Source organism: Cynocephalus volans, chromosome 14, assembly GCF_027409185.1.
Source record: "Cynocephalus volans isolate mCynVol1 chromosome 14, mCynVol1.pri, whole genome shotgun sequence".
Classification (NCBI taxonomy): Eukaryota; Metazoa; Chordata; class Mammalia; order Dermoptera; family Cynocephalidae; genus Cynocephalus; species Cynocephalus volans.
Genome location: NC_084473.1, coordinates 91,144,870 through 91,163,806, shown reverse-complemented (window position 1 = coordinate 91,163,806; position 18,937 = coordinate 91,144,870). Strand labels below are relative to the sequence as shown.

The 18,937-nt window shown below is 51.3% G+C and overlaps 1 protein-coding gene and 1 non-coding gene across 2 annotated transcripts; one reads left to right on the top strand and one right to left on the bottom strand.

Annotated features, from left to right (window-relative positions):
- Positions 1 to 653: 653 nt before the first annotated feature.
- LOC134363463 (small nucleolar RNA SNORD20) lies at positions 654 to 729 on the bottom strand. The gene has a single exon (XR_010021718.1). It is a non-coding gene; the product is annotated as a small nucleolar RNA SNORD20 (small nucleolar RNA).
- Positions 730 to 9,064: 8,335 nt separating this feature from the next.
- NEURL3 (neuralized E3 ubiquitin protein ligase 3) lies at positions 9,065 to 16,038 on the top strand. The gene is made up of 4 exons (XM_063077822.1): positions 9,065 to 9,092; positions 13,756 to 14,241; positions 15,154 to 15,225; positions 15,836 to 16,038. The coding sequence occupies exons 1-4, from the start codon at positions 9,065 to 9,067 to the stop codon at positions 16,036 to 16,038; spliced, it is 789 nt and encodes a 262-aa protein (XP_062933892.1).
- The last annotated feature ends 2,899 nt before the right edge of the window (positions 16,039 to 18,937 follow it).

Here is an 18,937-nt window from a genome sequence, read left to right as displayed (position 1 = left end):
TTAGGTACGATTAGGTTCAAGTTTGTTTTATCTTATTGGTTTATTATTGTTTAGTCCTTTTATCATTATATAATGGCACCTTTTTCCCTAGTAATGACTTTTGTTTTAAGGTCTATTTTGCCTAACATTAATATAACTATGCCATCTTTCTGCTGGTTAGTATCTGCTATCTGCTAAGTATAGAAATACTCCTAATATTTCTGTTATTATATTTTAGGTTTATCTCCCATAGTTAGGTTTTTAAAAGTATAATCTGAGAATCTGTTATCTAAATGGAAATTAATCCATTTACATTTATTGTTATTACTGATCTATAGGGGATTAATTCTGCTATTTTATGTATCTTATATTTACCATGTTTTTGCTTGCTTCTTTCCTCCCTTTGCTAAAGTCTAGTAGATTGATCAAATTTTCTTTATCTCCACCCCCTTTCCCTATACTGGTTTGGAAATTATACATTGTATTTTGATTCTTTTAGTGGTTAACTTATATTACTATCATGCATGTGATTTAAAAGGTGATAAAGTTAATATTTTTATACCCTCCCAAACAATGCCAAGAGTCTTAAAAGCTTCAACTCCAATTACCCACCTCCCATTTTCCATTTATTATCATCTAATATTTTATTTCCATCTTATTTTTCTTTTTTACAACTGGGTCAGAACTTGACTAGAGGAATTTTTTTGAGATTTCATCAATTATTTCACAGGCAATCAGTCATCATATCCACTGTCTTTTTTTTTGTTTTTTTGTCTTTTTCGTGACCGGTACTCAGCCAGTGAGTGCACCGGCCATTCCTATATAGGATCTGAACCCGCGACAGGAGCGTCGCTGCACTCCCAGTGCCGCACTCTCCCAAGTGCGCCACAGGCTCGGCCCCACTGTCTTATTTTTAACATCTCAAATTATTTATTATTGTTGTTTTGGGCATAAATCGATGACTATTTAGATTTATACATGGACAAATTTCTTTGCTCACTGTGGTAGATTGTATTTTCCAAAGATGGAGGCAACCATATTTCCCATCCCACATGCTCTTCTATGCTATGAACTTAATACTCCCCCATCAAGAGATGAAGTCTAATTCTTCTCCTCTTGAATCTGGGATGACCTTAATGACTTGTTTTAACCAATAGAATGTGATGGAAGTGACACTATGTGATTTTTGAGGCTAGGTCAGAAAAGACCATGCAACTTCTCGCTGGTTTCTTGGAACACTTTCTCTCTTGGAACACTCCCATGGAGAAGCCATTTGTAGGTACTACAGTAAACAGTCTTCACTGAGCACAGTCTTTAGGTTATCCCAGCTCAGGTGTCACATGTGTGAATGAAGTAGCCTTCAGATGCTTCCAACCCTCAGCCATTTAAGTCATCTTCAGGCATTCTAGACTTTCCAGCTGAGGCCCCAGACATCATAAAATAAAGTCAAACCATCCTTGCTGTGCTCTGCTTGTGTTCCTGACCCATAGAATCTGCAAGCATAATAAAATAGTTGTCCTTTTACTCCATTAAGTTTGGGGTTGTTGGTTTTACCCCAAAAGATAACTGGGACGTTCACTATTGGTCATATTTCCTGTGGGTTCAGTTTCCTTCTTACCAGTGTACATCCTATAGTAATTTTTTCAGTGAAGATCTTGAGTGATAACCCTTATTTTTGTCTGCATATATCTGTTTTCCTACTTACTCTTTTTTTATTTTTATTTTTCAGGGCTGGCTGGTGTGGGGATCTGAACCCCTGACCTGGTGTCACAACACTGTACTCTAACAAACTGAGCTAACCTGCCAGCCCTTCCTCCTTACTCTTTAATAATAATTTTCATGGATCTAGAATTTGAAGTTGATAGTTATGTTCTCTCACTGAAGATATTTTTGCTTATTTTTTTATGGCCTCTATTATTGTGGAAAGTTGCAACCAATGAATCTAATTATTGCTTCTTTTTAAGTAAGCTGTATTTTCTCTCTGATTGCTTTTAAGATTTATCTTTGGTGTTCCTCAATGTCTATTTGTGAATTTATTTTTATTCAGCCCAGGACTCAGTGTACCTCTTCAATTTGAAGATTCATGCCTGTAGTGGATTGAATTACGTCCCCCCAAAACTCATTGAAGCTTGAATTGTGTTCCCCAAGTTTTATGTATTAGAAACTTAGCTCCCACTGTGACTGTTAAGAGAGTGGGAAATCCTATTATGATAATTGAAAGGTGGAGCTCCTGGGGCTGCTACGCTGGCTGTCCCTGTGCCCTGCTGCTTCTCAGATGTCCATCTCTCCTCCTTTCTCATTGGAACACCCCAATTCCCAGCCAACACATGACTGCCCATAGTAAAGACTGCAATTCCCAGAACCTTGCAGCTGGGTGTGGTCACGAGACTAAGTTTTGGCCAATGGGATGCGAGCTGAAGTTTGGGTGATGCCACCTCCCTGGCTGTGCCTTTCAGGGAGGGGTAAGCCCCCCCTCCCCACTCCCCGTGGTCCCTGCTTTCTCAAGCTGGTAGGAGGTCTTACTCCCCTCCTGATCCACCTGGTTGGGTTGCTGATGCCCTCCTTCCCCCAGGAGGTTTCGCCAAGCCAGGGGCTGCCCTGGAGATGCCTAGCGCTTGTGATTCACTCCTGAGTGGGCCCACGCAGGGTTCCACCCCTGCCTCCAGAGGGAGGACTGCAGGGCACCCTAGTGGCCCCAAGAAAGTCACCAAAGTCCCTTTTGGTAAGGGGAGAGCTGCCCTGTCCCTTCAGTGGTAAGAGCTGGTATTTACTGATGAGTGGAGTTCCCCTTGCAGAAATGTGCTAAACACTCATAATTCATTAAATTCTCCTATCAAGGTAGGCTTCTGTATTCCCATTTTGCAGAAAGCTAAGGCCCACCTAACATCCATTTTCTCCTCCTTTCTTAATGATAAAACCCCAATTTTTAGCTGCTCCTCCTGATAAAGACTACATTTTTCAGCCTCTCTTGCAGCTAGTTGTGGCCACATGACAAAGTTGTGGCCAGTGGGATGTAAATGTGTTTCATAACCCTCTAGTACATGGGTTTAATAGGGAGCTGGCTTAGCTAGAAGGAATGCCTTTTTGGGTCTTTCTTCTTTCTGACGCCTGAAACTTTGATGTGCTGGCTGGAGCTCCAGCAGCCTTTTTGGTCCACAAAGTGACCTTGAGTTTTGAGGCCAGTGCTAGAATGGTGGAGCAGGAAAATGGAGAACATCCAGGTCTTCTGTGGCCACAGAGCTGTCATGGCTACACTGAACTGCCTACCTTCAACTTATTTCAAGTGAAAAAGAAACAAACACCTCTTGTTTAAGCCACTATTTTTTTGGATATTCTCTTGTATGCAAGCAATCCTAATTCTTACTGATGTGACCATACAGTACTGTGCCTGACTTCCTATGTCTTCGCATATGCTGTTCCTTCTCCCTGGAATGCTTTTCTTTCCATTCTTGCCTGTTGAAATCCTAATTATTTTTCGGGGCTCAATTTTAATATCTGTTCCCCCACAAAGCCTTCACCCATTCCCTGGGCATAACAGATTTCTGCAGCTCTCAGTTTGGCCCACTTGTAGCACTTACCTAAATACCAGGACATACATGTAGTGGCTGAGGGACAAGGACTGGGTTTTCTACAATCTCTGGTGACCCAGAATTAGGACAGTGCTTGGCACATACTATATATTCAATAAATTTCTGTTGAACACACACACACACGCACACACACACACACACACATGCACACACGGCAGGCATCACTGTCTTCCCAGGACACCCTGACAACTGTGTGTGGGATGAGAGGGGCACAGAGAGAAGGAAAACAAGAGAGGGCACGACTTCCAAAGTAGAGAGGGCATGCCTACCCCCTTACCTCTTCCCTCCCCCCAAGCAGCCACACCAGTCCTGGAAGCAGTGCCTCCCTTCTCTGGCACCCTTCTCTGGCAGGCTCCCCAACCACGCCTTGGTGGGTGCTCTAGTGTTGGTGGAGCAGGAGCCAGGAGAGCCCATGGTAGTGGAGGCACAAGGCCCAATTGGGACCCAGAAAGAGCTGGATGGTTCAGGCAGGGTGGAAGTAACTGCACAGACCTAACTAGGGCTGGCATTTGGCTTCACTGGCCTCCCTCTAGCCCCACAGCCCAGGGTGAACCAGAGGATTTGGTGAACGCCCAGAGTTGTTAGTGTGCTCATGGGAGAAGCAGACTTGGTGACTGAGAGTGTGTGCCCAGGGACTCAAGTGCACTCAGGTGCATGTTGGTTGGAGCCTTTGCGGCCTGACCATTTCCCTCCAGAATGTCAGGCCCACAGTCAGTTCCACTTCTCTCCACCAGGCGGCAGTGCTGGCCCAGCCCTCTGGCTTCCGAGGCAGGTTTTCCCAGGAAGGGTGCATCATCAGAATTAGAATCGGAGTTTCAGGGCTGGGAGGGAATTTAGTCAATATATAATTAAGATGCAATTTGCATATGATTTGAGGGTCCAACAGGATGGATGTTTGCATATGTATACACACCTGTGTAACCACCGCCTGGTCAACATGTAGGACTTTCCCAGTACCTCAGAGGCTTCCTTGGTGCCCCTGCCAGTTATTGACTCTCAAAGAGGAGTCCTACCCTGCCTTCTAACACCACAGATTGGTTTTGCCTGAATTTCACATGAATGGTAATATGTGGTAGGTGCTCTTTGGATCTTCTCTTCCAGCAACATCACATGTCGTTGTGGGTAACAGTAATTTGTTTTTATTGCCACTAGCATTCCATGGTGTGCATAGGTGGCAATCTATTTTTTCATCGTCCTGTTGATGGGTGTGGGAGGTTGGGTTCCCTAGGGAGCAGTGTTGGGATCCACAGGCCTGGACAGAGGGAGAGCTGGACGTTGGTCCAGTTGCGACAATAGCCTTGGCTGAACATTTAAGGACAGCACTGCAGCCTCTGGGGAATTAGAGGCTTCCTTCCTGTAGGGGGCTCTGAGCTATACATAAACATTTGGTTGTTTGCAGTCTGGGTTGTCATGAAGAACGCTGCTCTGAATATCTGTGTGCCTGTCTAGGGGGACGCGCACACCTGGTGCTGCTGGGTATTCACCTGGGAGTGGAATTGCTGGGTCATTAGGCAGGCAGGTGGGCAGCTTGTATAGAAGCTGCCACTCCGCAGTGTTTGGCTCTGACAAACCCTTGCCCAGCACTTACGTGCCCGTGGCTTTGGTTGTTTGCAGGGCTGGTTCCCAGGCATGGTAGCCACCTGCACTCTGAGACTTCAGCCTGGTGGGGAACAGATGAGTGCAGGCAAGTAGAATACAGCAAGGGTCCCAGGGCCTTTGTGGCAGGGGACCACGAAGGGCGGGGCTGCATGTCAATGTCCCAGTGTGGGCTGGGCTCCCACTCCTGCTTGGCTGTGGGCTGGCACGAACCCTGGACAAGCTTCCAACTTCTTCATCTGTCCAGCTCCTTCTCAGAGTGCTGGAGGCATCTTATGAGATGCCCCGAGGGAAGGCACTTTGTTATGACTGGGCTCTGGGCAAACTGGGGGCTATCACTGAGGGGTCCCAATGAAGTGACAAGTCCACCCTAGGGAGGGAGGGAGTGTGCGGGCAGGGGGAGGAGGTGCAGGAGCCTGAGATGCCTTAGCCCCTCGGACCTCCTCCCTGCCTGCGCCCCTCCTAGCTTTGTGGGCTCACGGGCCTCAGCGCACCCTGCAGTACTGACTGCAGCCGGCAGGGGCCGCCCCAGCCCGGAGGCTGCCCTCCTCTCCAGGACCCAGTGCCTCCCTTCGGGGAACAAACATTTGCAATCCTGTCTTGCCAGGCACCAGCCTTGCCTTGCCAATGGCACTGGAGGAGAGGGAAGGGTGCAGTCTCCATCGTGGGGCAGGCTACACCTCCCATTCAGGCAGCCAACCGTCAGTACCTATCTACAAAGCTCTTACTATGTGTCAGCGCAGTCCAGCAAGGAAGACATTAATAACAAACAAATACCAGGCACCGAGTGCCCTTAGTGAAGAGCTGGAGAGGATATGGCAGCGGCTCTCAAGCCACAGTGCCTGGGCCAAATCCTGGGTCTGGAACTTACTGCCTTGTGATTGCAAACAAGTTGCTTGCCTTCTTTGTGCCTTGGTTTCCCCATCTGTAAAATGGGAATGATTACAATAAATAGAACTTTTTTGGAGGAGTTGCCAAGAGAATTAGCAAATTGACATAGCAGTTGACTTAGAACAGTAGTGTTTTGCAGGGAAGAAAAACTACTATCTTTCCTAGCCCATCGTGAAGTTCATGGCCGAGACCCTTATAACAAAAGACAGACTAACAAGAGAAAAGCATACAAATTTATTTAATGTAAATTTTATGTGACATGGAAGCCTTCAGAAGGAGGCCCAAAGCTACAGGGCAATCTGTGTATTTTTCTGCTTTGGTTCACGGAGGGTGAACAGTCTGTAGAAGTCTGACTGGATGTAGTAGGTACGAGCTTGTGGTAACTAACTGGGGAAGTCAGCAAGGCCTGTTTGTTCAGATTCTTCTCTCTGTCCCGGTCTTCAGAGAGAAGGGTGTTAATGAGGGTCTTATGACCTACATCAGGGGAGAAGGGCGAGGTGAAGGAGAGAGAGAGCTTCCTGCCTCTGCTCTTTTCTCAAGTGCCATGGTGCCATATTTTGAGGTAGCATGTTCTGAACCCTTCCAGTTTGTTAAGTAAATAAACATGGAGTGTGTGTGTGTGGGGGGCGCCTGTCTGGGCACTCCCGTCCCCTAGATGTCAGGCTTGAGACAGGCTTCTGTTCCTTGGAACTCCCACCCCACTGAGGCCCTGCAGATGGGACTACACGACCCCAGCCTGCTGGTGTCAGGCAGCCTGACATCTCACAACTTGCCTAGTAAATCGCCAGACAAGCTGAGGCTCCAGACTTGATTTCCCTGATAAATTCCATGCTTATCTCTTCTATGAGAATGTGGTTTATCAACAAGGTGCTCTTGGCTCCAGCCCTCTGGGGAGCCACCCAAGGCAGGTAGCTACAGGTGGGGCTGGGGTGGGGGAGCAGGGAAAAGGAGGGATCTCTGGGCCCCAGCACCGCCCAGAGACGAGTCAGGCTGCCAGAGGGCCTGAGGGCACATGGGGACGACTGACCCAGAGCCTGGATCCAGCCATGGGGTCCCTGGCCTCAGGCTGGGCCGGCTGGGACCATTAACTTCAGGCTTGCTGTGATTGTTGTTGGTGACTTACCAACTTGTCTGTGGCCTCTGGCAGACCGCTTCTAGTGCAGAAACCAAGGGAGCCCGGCAGGGGGCGTGACATGGAAGAGAAGATCTGGGGTTGCAGCAATGCCTTAAGAAGTTAACCAGGGCCAGGCTGCTGTCACTTGCCCCCCCTGCCAAGACTAAAGTCACAGCATGTCTGGGCTGGAAGAGAACCACGGACCATCTCATTGTGGCTTTCTGTTTCACACATGGGGATACCAGGGCCCAGAGAGGGCTAGGGAACTGCCCAAGGCAACACAGGAGGCAGAACCTGGGTCTCCAAACTCCCCGTCCTCTCCAACCCCAGCCAACCTTCCAGCCCAGTCAAGGGCACTACCATTCCCAGCTCCCCCAGGGACACGTGTGGGAGCTATCCCTCCCTTGACCGAGTTCAGAGCATCACTAATTGTGGTCTTGATCTGGGGTCTTGGGAAGGGCTTAGGCTGGAGATTGAGAGCCAGCATACTCACAAGCCTCCAAATGAACCTAGGGCCTTGCCACCTAAAGTGGGGTCCACAGAACCTGTCTTGTTAGAAAAGCAGATTCCCAGGCCTCCTGAGTCAATCTTCATGCTAACAAGATCCCCAGCGGATTCGTGTACATGTTGCAATGTGAGAAGCACTAGGTTAGAGTAATCCACTTGCCCTCCGTGAGCCTCAGTTTCCCTAATGGAAATCGAGGGGCAGAAGATCTCTGACTTCTTTGCCAGAGCTAACACATTGGTGGCCAGGCCTTCTGCGTGACCTCCTGTGAGGCTATTTGCATTTTGTGGTTGCTATGGGGTTAAATGTATTCCCCAAATGTCCATGTGTTGGAAACTTAATCCCCATTGTAACAGTGTAAGAGGGTGGGAAATATTATTATGGTATTTGAAAGGTGGGGCCTTTAAGAGGGGATTAGATTGTGAGACTGTGCCCTCTTGAATGGATTAATCCATTGACAGTTTAATGAGTGATCACGGGCATGGTTCTGATGGCCATATAAGGAGAGCGAGTTGAGGTTAGCTCTCTCTCGCTCAGACCATTCTCACCATGTGATATCCTGCGTTGCTGTGGAAAGTCGTCACAAAGAAAAAGGCTCCCACCAGATGTGGTCCCTGGACCGTGGACTTCCCAGCCTCCAAACTGGGAAATCAATTTACTTTCTTTACAAATTACTCAGTTTTAGATATTCTGTTATAAGCAACAGAAACGGACTAATTCAGTGGTGGATTCTGGAAAGTAGGATTCCAGCTCCAGCAAGGCTGGGGAACAATCAACCCCTTTCCCCTTCTGTCTGCTCAGCCCCCTCCTCTCTGCTGGAGGCCCAGGGCAGCTGCAATTTCACAAGTCCTGGGATGCAGCTAATTCAACTCGATCCACTTCAGCAGCATCAATTAAAAACCTTCCGACGGCTGGGGTCTGGAGTAGTGAATCTCCATCCTGGCTGCACATTGGAATCATTCGGGATGCTTTTTAAAACTACTGATGCCCAGGCCCCATTGCAGGCCAATGGAATCAGAGTCTTTAGGGGCAAGGTTGGGCATAGGTACTTATTAACTTGCCTCAGGCAATTATAATGCACAGCCAGGTTGAGATTGGTCAGAAGTAAGAGAAAAGGCTATCCTGGGCTTACCCAGGCCATGTCCCCAGTCTCTGCTTCCTTCTCTCACACCAGCCAGCTGTGGCAAGTTTGCTGCAAGCCAAAGAAATCATCAGGAATTTCCCTGGCTATTGTAACCCGTGACACTAACGTCTAATTAATCATCAACCCTGTAACATGCTCCTGGCCCATAAAAAGGAGACCTACTGAGTCTTTGGAAATCTGTCTACTGACCTTCTCCAGACAATCCCTTCCAGACCCGGACACCCGTGCCCAAGAACCCCAGGTTGATGGGTGCCCAGCTCTGCTCTGAAGCCAGTAAGTAGACCTCCTGCAAGCCCTGAGCTTGCTCCCTGATCCGGGGCTACAAGAAGTGGAGGGGACTCCATGTCACTGCGAGGGTAGAAGTTCCAGGAGGTAGAGGTGCCGCCAGTGTAAACATCGCTTTAAAAAGTCTTCTGATCAGGGCAGGCTGCCCTGTGAGGTAGCGAGCTTCCTGTCCCTGCAGGAGCCCAGTAGAGCACGGGTGACTTAGGTCCAGGATCTCTGCACTGATGGTATGATCTGCATAATCCATCTGCCCCTTGGATCTTTTTGTGCAGAGAGGAGTGGCTGGGGTGGGCAACAGGGTAGAGTTTTGGGGGCCTAACGGAAGACAAGGGGCCCTGGCTTGGCTAAGTCAAGCTGTGAGACTCTGGGCAAATCTGTTTGTCCCTGGGTCTCAGTTTCCTCATCTGCAAGCTGGGGACAATTCAACCCACCCTACCAGCTTACAGGGCTGCTAGAATGCACAAATTGAAGGGTGATCAGGCATGAAGGTTTACTGACAGCCTCACCTGTGGCCTTGGCATCCTTTAGTGGAAGGGCAGTATGCAGGCAGGAGATGGAGAACCAGGTCCTTCATCACCAGAGATGGAGGGTGGTGCATCCCTGGACTTGTCCTCCCAGGCAGAGAGACAGGAGCCTGGGCCCAGAGCCGTCGGCCCTGTGGTGGGCACTGAAGGATCCCACCCCAGCAGCGGGCTGCACCCAGAGCCACCGCTGCTGCAGCAACAGTGTTTGGATTCCAGGCAGGGCAATGACGTGCCATAAAGGAGGCAGCGTAGGAGTGTGGGGGCAAGGAACTGGGTCCGGTTCCCGCTTCTGGCTGCGAGGACGCAGGCGACTTGTACAGCCCCACGAAGATCTGAGTGCTTCCCCGAGGGTGGTGGGAGGAGTAAAAGAGGCTGCAAAGCACTGGGTAGGTGCCTGGCACCCCGAAAGCCTCGATTGCTGGAGGATGGCAATGGTAAAGATCGGGGAGACCCTTGATGAGCAGAGGGTGACCCTGCAACCCTCAAATTCCAAATTTGAGGAATGCAGTGATTCTGTAATGTGACGCGACCTGTCGAGGGGTGGAGATATCCAAAAGGCCATGACTTGCGTTCCCTGAACATCCTGGCAGCCAGGGTAGGTGCTTGTTGTTCAGCCAGGCACACACACCAGCCCGCCCCACCCTGCAGCAGTGGGGAGTGCCGGGGGGGGGGGCGGGTCCTCCATGGGCAAGTCACACATCTGAGCCTCGGCATCTTGCCTAAAAATGGGGCCAATAAAAAGAAGGGCCAACTCTGGGTGTGAGGGTGCTCTGAACCCTGTGCCAGTCTGGCCAGCTGAGGATGGGCCTGCTCAGGGGGCCTCACTTGACCTGTGCCCACATCCGCCATGTCCCACCCTGGGAGTGGGTTGTAGCAGGTTGCCCAGGTCAAAGGGTGGGAGGGCCCCTCAGGCCAGGGGGGGGCGTCCACATCTTTCATGCTACTGGGACCCAGCTCCAAGTTCAGGCAGCAGAGCCCTCTGCAAAGTAGGGTGGACACACTTCTGCAGGCCCTGGCCAGGTTGGCAGGGCGCAGGTGGGTTTCAGCCCCACTCAGCCTCGGCCTGTGCAGTGAACAGCCACCACAACTGCACAGGAGAGTGCGTACAAGGGGTGAGTCTGAGCCCTGAGGAGCCCTTTGTCCCCCTGCCTGTGGCGCCTTGGGGGAGCCACACTCAAGGCAGTTGCTGAAGGGGCTGCCCAAGGTGAGAGCAGAGCCTGGGTGTGCAGCAGAGAGAAGGATACTTGAGTGCCCTGGCTGCCCAGTGACCTGTGCAGCTGGTTGTGTGCCCTCGGCCCCCTCCTCTAAATGTGGTGACATGAGAACATAGCTCCCACAGGCCACTGGGAAGGCTCCTGAGGCAGGGATGGGTGAGCTTTGCAGACTGTCAAGTTCCCATCCAGGGCAGGGCATGCTTCTCCTGAGGTCCCCAGGGCCTCCCTGCTCTGCTAAGTGACTCGTGCACCCACTGAGGCCATCCCTATAGAGTTCCTCCTCCTCCCCGACTGCCTCCCAGCTAGCCAATTCCCAGCTCCCCTCCAGGAAGTGGACAGGATGGTGAGTTCACCCCAGACCCCTGCCCCCAGAGCGGTTCCTGTGGAGTGTCAACCTCTGTCCTGGGCACTTGCCCAAGCGGTGGGGTGGAAACCACCCACAGCCAGGACCGCTCATCTCTGCTGGTCCAGGCCCAGGGAGCTGAGCGTAATAGGCTCCCAGTGCCCCTGACCCAAGGGGGGCCCCTTTACCTGAAGGGGCTGCAGTGGATGAGGCTGTGCTACCCCTATATGGTCCTGTTTCTGCCCCTGATTGCTGTGGGGCCAGATCCACTGCTTGCCCACTGTCAGGGGGGTCTTTTCTGCCTCTTGGGTGGCAGCAGGGTTGTGTGGAGAGGACTCAGATGTAGTCACCCTCTCCAGTATCTGCTCTTCATTCAGGGCCATTGCTTCAGTCCCTTACCAGGCCTCCTCCAGGGCTTCCCACTGTCCCCACTCAGGGGTGGGCGGTGACCCAGCAGAGTGAGGGGGTGGCCTCTGCCCTCCGGGGTTCTGGCTGGTCATACTAGGAGCCTCCAGCCTGATGCCGGGCCAGGTGGTGGGCAACAAAGGGTCCCCTGGCAGGTGCCTGGAGGCTCCAGGCCTTGGCTGGACAGGCATATCATCCCCATTTGTGGGTAAGGCTGAGCCCCAGGGGCACTGGCCTGCCTAGATCAGCAGTGGGCCAGGACTAGAGTCTGGGTTGCCCTCCGTGGCTTGGCCCGGTGCCTCAGTGACCCAGCAGTGGGTGCAAGGACAGGCTCCTCGATGTCAGGGCTCACCAATCTGGCACCAGCCCAAACTGTGCTGGCTCAGGGGCCTCCCCTTGCTTACATGCAGCCTCCAGGAACAGGGAGTCTGGGCACATCTGCTCAGTGGGAGCGAGAGATGAGATAATTCCAGGAAAAGGTGGCATCAGGGACAGGGTTCCGTGAGGGCCCAGAGGTCCTCAGGCCATGGTGAGCACTTGTCCCTGACACCTCAGGTAGAGGTATTTCAGATGGGCTTACCTTTGGCTGGTGGAGGTCAGAGACAGATTCACTGTGACCTCAAGGGTGTCCCTTGTGCCTGACCAGATTGAGCCTCCCCTCCCTGGTCCCTGCTGGAATGTTACAGGCATGTGCGTGGTTAGAGAGCATGCCAGGGGAAACTGACCAGATCTGGGAGGGGTGGGGCTTGTTCCAGCCTAATTGAATTCACCTCTTTTTTTTTTTTTTTTTTAAACAGCAAGCAGCCAGCCAGCCACTCTCCCCCAACCAGAAAGCTCAGGGCCGGGAGGGGAGGCGGCTGGGGCCAGACATGAGGCCTCAGGAGCCGGCTAAGAACAGTGCCGGAGCAGGAAGCTCCACCAGCTTCCTGAAGTCCCTCCAGGCCTGGGTTGAGAGGAAGGGCTGCCCAGTAAAGAACTTTCCCTTCTGGCTGCCAAGCGGAGTCATGCCAGAAGTCCCCTGGTTTTAAAGAACCCTCAGGTCTTGACTGGACCCAACCTTGGATGCTGAGGGGCTGGCCTGGGACCCCCTCTTCAGTCTGCACCCCTACACAATGCGGAGCTGCTGGACCCCTTTCTCTCTCAGTGCAAGGAAGTCCCCCTCACTGGGGGCAATGGCCTTCACTAGTGTATTAGTCTGTTTTGTGTTTCTATAACAGAAATACCTGGAACTGGATAATTTATAAGAACATGAAATTTATTGAGTACAGTTTCTGAGGCTGAGAAGCCCAAAGTCCATCTGGTGGTGGCGACAGTGACCCAGAGGTCCCACACTGCAAGATGGTGGAAGCAGAGAGAGCAAGAGAGAGAGAGACAGACTCTCCTCTTCTTTTAAAGCCCTCAGAGCCACACCCCTGACCACCATTATTAATCCATTCAGTACTGCACGGTCCTACAATCCAATCACATCTTCAAGGCTCCACCTTTCAATTACCAAAATAGGATTTCCCACCCTCTTAGCAGTCACAGTGGGGGCCAAGTTTCTAATACATAAAACTTGGGGGACACAATTTGAGCTTCAGGGAGTTTTGGGGGGACATAATTCAATCCACTACAACCAGTAACGCAGGTTCCCTGTGGGAAAATGGGAAAGTCAGACAGGAAGAGAGGAAAGCCAGCCGCGCAGGGAGCCAGCTGCAGAGGGCAGTTCGCCTGTAGGCCCATCTCCTTTCAGGTTATTTCTAGCTCCATGGAGAATGGATGTATGTAATAAACATGTAAATATATACGCCTAAGTAAATCTGCTCTTTCTATTAGCAATAATAACCATTACCAGGATCGAGCGTAGGCAGAGCCCGAACAGACATCAGTTCCTTTAGTTTTCACAGCATCCCTGAGGGAGGGAAACTGAGATCTGGCGAGGCTCATGGCAGAACTCAGGTCCGGCAAAGTGGGTTCCTCACCTGGCTTTAAGCAGGTCTCTGGGGGTTCCTGGGGTGGGATCAAGGTGATTCCGGGGTGGTGGTGGTGGAGTTGAGGTGGTCCAGGAGTGCTGTGGGCGGCAGTGGGGGGGTGTAGTTGAAGTGTCCCCAGGGTGCTCGGGGTTCCCTGGGGAGCCGGTGGGTCCGGGCCCAATCGCGCTGACACCCTGCATCCCCGTCCCACAGAGGCCGAGGCGCCCCGGGTGGCACTTCGCTTCCATGCCGAGGCCAAGGGCGCGCAGGTGCGTCTGGACGCGCGCGGGTGCACGGCGCACAGGCGCGCCACCTTCCACGACGGCATCGTGTTCAGCCAGCGGCCGGTGCGGCCGGGCGAGCGCGTGGTGCTGCGCGTGCTGCGGCAGGAGGGCGGCTGGTGCGGCGGCCTCCGCGTGGGCTTCACGCGCCTGGACCCCGCGCGCGTGTCCGCGCCCAGCCTGCCGCCCTTCGTGTGCCCCGACCTGGAGCAGCAGAGCCCGACGTGGGCGGCCGTGCTGCCCGACGGCTGCGCGCTCGCGGGGGACGTGGTGAGCTTCTGGGTGGACCCCCGCGGCCGGCTCTTCGCCAGGGTCAACGCGGGCCGCCGGCTCCTGCTGCGCAAGGGCGTGCTCACGGGCGCCCCGCTCTGGGCCGTGATGGACGTGTACGGGACCACCAAGGCCATCGAGCTGCTGGGTGAGGCAACCTGCGGGGACCCAGGCACAGCCCCCCGGGGTGGGGGTGGCGGTGGGGGGCGATGGAGGCTCGGGCGACACCCCCACCGATCTATCCAATCAGCTACGCCATCAGCCCCTGGCCGGTGTCAGGTGTGACGCTGGGTGCTGGAGACAGCAGATGGACAGGACCCAGTTACAGGGAGGGCAGCCTTGCCCCAAAAGAATAACGAGAAGAGATAACCAGCACCCCAAACATCTGTGGAAAGGCTGATCACGTTTCGCAAAGGAAGGCACATTTGGAGCGGGCTTTACAGTCTAAGTAGGAGTTCACTAGAGACAAGGGCAACGTGAGTGTGAGCGCTAGAGCTGTGCAAGGAGACCGTCTGCGGGGGGGGGAAGAGGTGACACTCACGCAGTGGGCGGGGAAACGACCATCCCTCCAGCCTCGAGGGAGGAGACTGCACTTCAGGGGGGAGCAGGGAAGCATAAGTAATTCCCATAGAAAAAATAATTGGCATTCTTCCTCCCCCCCCCAGCGAATTTGTTTCTAAAATCCTTTGCCACAGCTGCTGGAGCTCCCCCTGGAGCACCTGATTTGCTAGGTCTGCAGCAGGGCCTCAGCACCTGTGTTTTCCCACCTCCTGGGCGATTTTGATGCTCGTCCGGGTGTGGGAACGTGGGTCATGCTGAGCGTCTCCACTCAGACAATGGCCTGAAGGAAGGGCGGTTTAGGAGGAAGAGTCTACCACCCCTCGAATTCTCGGTTGTGTTAAGCTGGGGAGGGGATGGCCAGGACAGGGTCTTCAAACCAGCCTGGAGTTCCAGCACTGTAACCCAGAAAAGAAAGGAGATGGATACTGCTGCAGGCCAGGGTGCAGTGCAAGCACCCTGGGTTTACTTTCCTGGCCCTGACTGTCCCTCTCTGCCTTAGATACCACAGCCAGCCGGTTCCCCACACCCGTGCCCACGGTCCTCAGTGAGGAGGCTGTGCCTGGGTCTGAAGGTGAGTGGCTTTGGGAGCACCAGGGATTCCCCGGGATTCCAGCACCCAGGGGTGGGGTGGGGGTGATGGGAGGCCTGAGCCCTGATTGCTCAGTCAAGTGCCCCACAGGCTTTGGGCTGGCTCTGCCTACTGGACACCTAAAAACAATTTAACAGCTCTGCCTTCTAGGACATTGGCTAACATTACAGGTTACAAGAGCACATTCATGAGCAGATAGTGTTATTGTGTTCTCACTTTTAAAAAGTAATTCACGTCATTGTAAAGTTTTGCCAAATAAAAATAAAGAGTAAAGGATAAAGAGGGAAGTAATAAAAATCAACCATTACCTCTTGGGTGGATTTCCGCCCAGCACTTTTTAATCCTAGATGTATTTATGTATTTAGGGGGAATTGTTTGTGCTTTGTTTCCTTTTTATCTAAATTGGAATTTTATGATATATATGCATGTACATTATGGTTTTCTTCCCATTTTTTTCACTTGATTACATTGTGAGCATTTTCTCATGGCTCAAGACACGGCTACATAGTTCTCTGTCCTGTGGTTATAGCATGAATAGGTGGCCGATCCCTTGCCCCCACATACCCCTAACCAATGTCTTCCCCTTTCTCAGCCACACCAGGAGAGGAGTGTGTCATATGCTTCTACCACGCTGCCAACACCTGCCTTGTCCCCTGTGGCCACGCACACTTCTGCAGCTACTGTGCCTGGAGGGTTTTAACAGACACGGCCAAGTGCCCTGTGTGTCGCTGGCAGATTGAGGCGTTGGCCGTGGAGCAGGGCCCTCCTGCTCTGCTGACTGGGGAAGACTCATGAGAGAAGGCCTCCTGGTGCAGGTGGCAGATGGGGCCTAGACGTGAGCCCAGTGGGTAAAGGGAGCAGGTGCAGCCCTGCCCTCTCTCTGGAGAAGAGTCTGAAAACTGGGGCAGCCAGAGGTGCCGCAGGGAGAAGAGGGCGAGGGGGCAATGGCTGCTCCCCTCCTTCCCCAACAGGGGGTTGGGTTGGGGCCAGTGGAGCAAGGAGAAGCCCCTCTTTCTGCCCACATCAGAATGATCCCCCTGATGAGGTTCAGAGAGAGGTAGACTGGTCCCTCTTTTCCTAGCCGAGGGAGATAAGGTTTCTGCCCATGTCTGGTGGAAGCCCTGCGTACCAGGTATTGAAGAGCCTGGAGCAGAAGTAGGGAGGTGTCTAGGTGAAGGGTTAACAGTTCCGTGTGAAAGCTTGGTCACCTCCAACAAGTCCCCTGTGAAGTGGGTCTGGAGTTGCCAGCCCTGCCTACCTTTCAGAATGGTGGTGAGGTCCCAATGAGATCACGCATCTGAAGAGGACTTAACACTTGAAAGTGCACTGTTGTGGTGGTGGTGATTTCCTTGCCAATTTTTGAGATATCAAAATAAAGTTTATCTTTCATGAATAATTTTGTAATGACTACGTCCTCTTAGTTGCAGTCAGTGGGAGTGGCCGGAGCCGTGGACGGGTTGGGATGCAGGTGGCCCGGGGTTGGGGGGAGTTTGGGGCACTGAAGCCCAGGGACTCTGTTCAGCTGATCACATGAAGGGGATAGTCCTATACCCCTAGCCCTCAAGTCCCAACCAGACTTTGTCCTTGCCTCCCTGGATTTGGGGGGGGGGCATTTGAAGGCTGGAGTTGACCTGGGAGCCCCCCTCAGCAGACATTTGTGGCAGGCAATCCTATTACTTTGCTTTTGTTCCCTGCTCTGTGACTGGTGGGGAGGCATCTCCTGGGGGATAGGACTATATGGAGAGGGCTCAGGCCTATTGTGCTCAAAATTGTGACAATGGGCACCTCCACAGAATGCCTCTCTGCCCACCCTGTAGCCAGCCAGAGGGTCAGGACATTTGGCTTGATGACATCAGAGTATCTTTCCTCTGGACTGGGGTCTCCTCTACACCATCCATGAGTGCTCTAACCTTGGGCATGTGACTTGACTTCTGTGAACCTCTGTTTCTTCATCTGCAAAGTGGACATAAAATAATTTTATTGCTAGTAAGTTGTGAAGAATATAATGAATATGTAGCTTCTAGCTTAGAAGTATTCAAAATATGGCAGCTCCTTCCCCTGGAAAAGATGTCTTCCAGGAGGAGGGACCAAGAGAGCACTGGGCATCAGGGGCCTGGGTCTGAGTCCTGGCAGCCACTGACTGTTACCAAGGAAGAAGATAATATTATCTCTTACCACATCACCCCAATGTTTTAGAATCCTATGGATTCCTATGGATCCTGGAACAAGTTTTTCATCATTTAAGTGTCTTTTTTTTTTTTTTTGACCCAGATACCTACAGGGCCAGGGTAGTACTTTAATTCTATTCAGTGAATACCTATCTTCTTAGTTAACACCTAGGCAAGCCTGATGTTATGAATGCTCTCCCTCCAGAGGTGGGACTTCTGCAGTGGTGGAGTAAGGACCTCTGCAAATCCATTCCTCCATAACAGCAACAAAGTTACCAGCAAAATTATCAAAATAAACTTTTTTCAGAACTCTGGAAATTAACCAAAGGCTAACAATCTGAAGAGTGTTTATCCAAGATACACTGCTGAACTTTAATAAGAACAGTGGGGCTTGTGGTCTTTTAACTATTCCATCCCTCTCACCCCAGCTCCACAGTAGTCTTGAAAATTAGCAGCTTTGAAGCCATTGGGAAGGGGGCAGACTGAGTTGGGAACTCCTCAGAAAGCTCTACCTCCAGAATATTGTCATTATCTGACCTATATCTAAGTTCTCTGGAAAAGCTTCATTTACAGGGTGTAGTCATCATTTAACCCCCCTTGGAGGTCTCTTCATGGGAAAACCCCTATCTCCAGGACATTATTTAACCCTACATGGGAAAACCCCTATCCTCAGGACATTAGTCAAACAAAACCAGCTTCAATTGTTTAACATCATCGTGATACCATTTGGGGCAAACAAGAGCCCAGTCAAAAATTTACAAGGAAGATCTGTGAAATGAAATGTCCATAGAGGACTTTGAAAAGCTCTGGTATATTCCTGGGTATGTAAGAGTCTGTGCGTGTGCACAGGAAAGACTTGAGAGGGCCCCAATCTCTCATTTCTGGCTTACCTTGAAGCCCTATACAAGCAGGAAGTGAAAGCTAAGACAGAGTTATAAACAACCTGAGTGTTGAAGGTGTGTCTCAACCCACACACAGAGCTCTTCAGTAAAGGGTGGAAGATTTACTAGCTCAAGGCATTTAAGGACATCTCTGTCTAGTCATTAGCTGACCACTAAACTAACTGAGCAGAGACTTCAGTTGGCTGCACATTACAGGGAATATAGAGTTTACTGAATTAGGCCGGGAAAGTCACTAAACAAACAAACAAATGAACAAATGAACAAACAGAAGCAGCAGCAGCAAGAACAACAACAAAACAGCAGCAACAACAAGCCCTGGAAGGAAGGGTGCCTGATTTTCAGAGCTGCCAAATTATATTATCTAAAAAGTTCCAGTTAAAAAAAAAGAAACAGGAAAGTGTGGCCTGTGTGTGGAAGAAAATTGTTCACTAGAAACTGTCCTGAGGGAGCCCAGGTTTTTTACTTACTAGACAAAAACTTTAAATTAGGTAATATAAATATGTTCAAAGAACTGAAGGAAATGGTGTCTAAAGAATTAGAGAACATTAATAGATAGAAATTATAAAAACAAATAGAAATTCTGGAGTTGAAAAGTACAATACCTGGAATGAAAAATTCACTAGA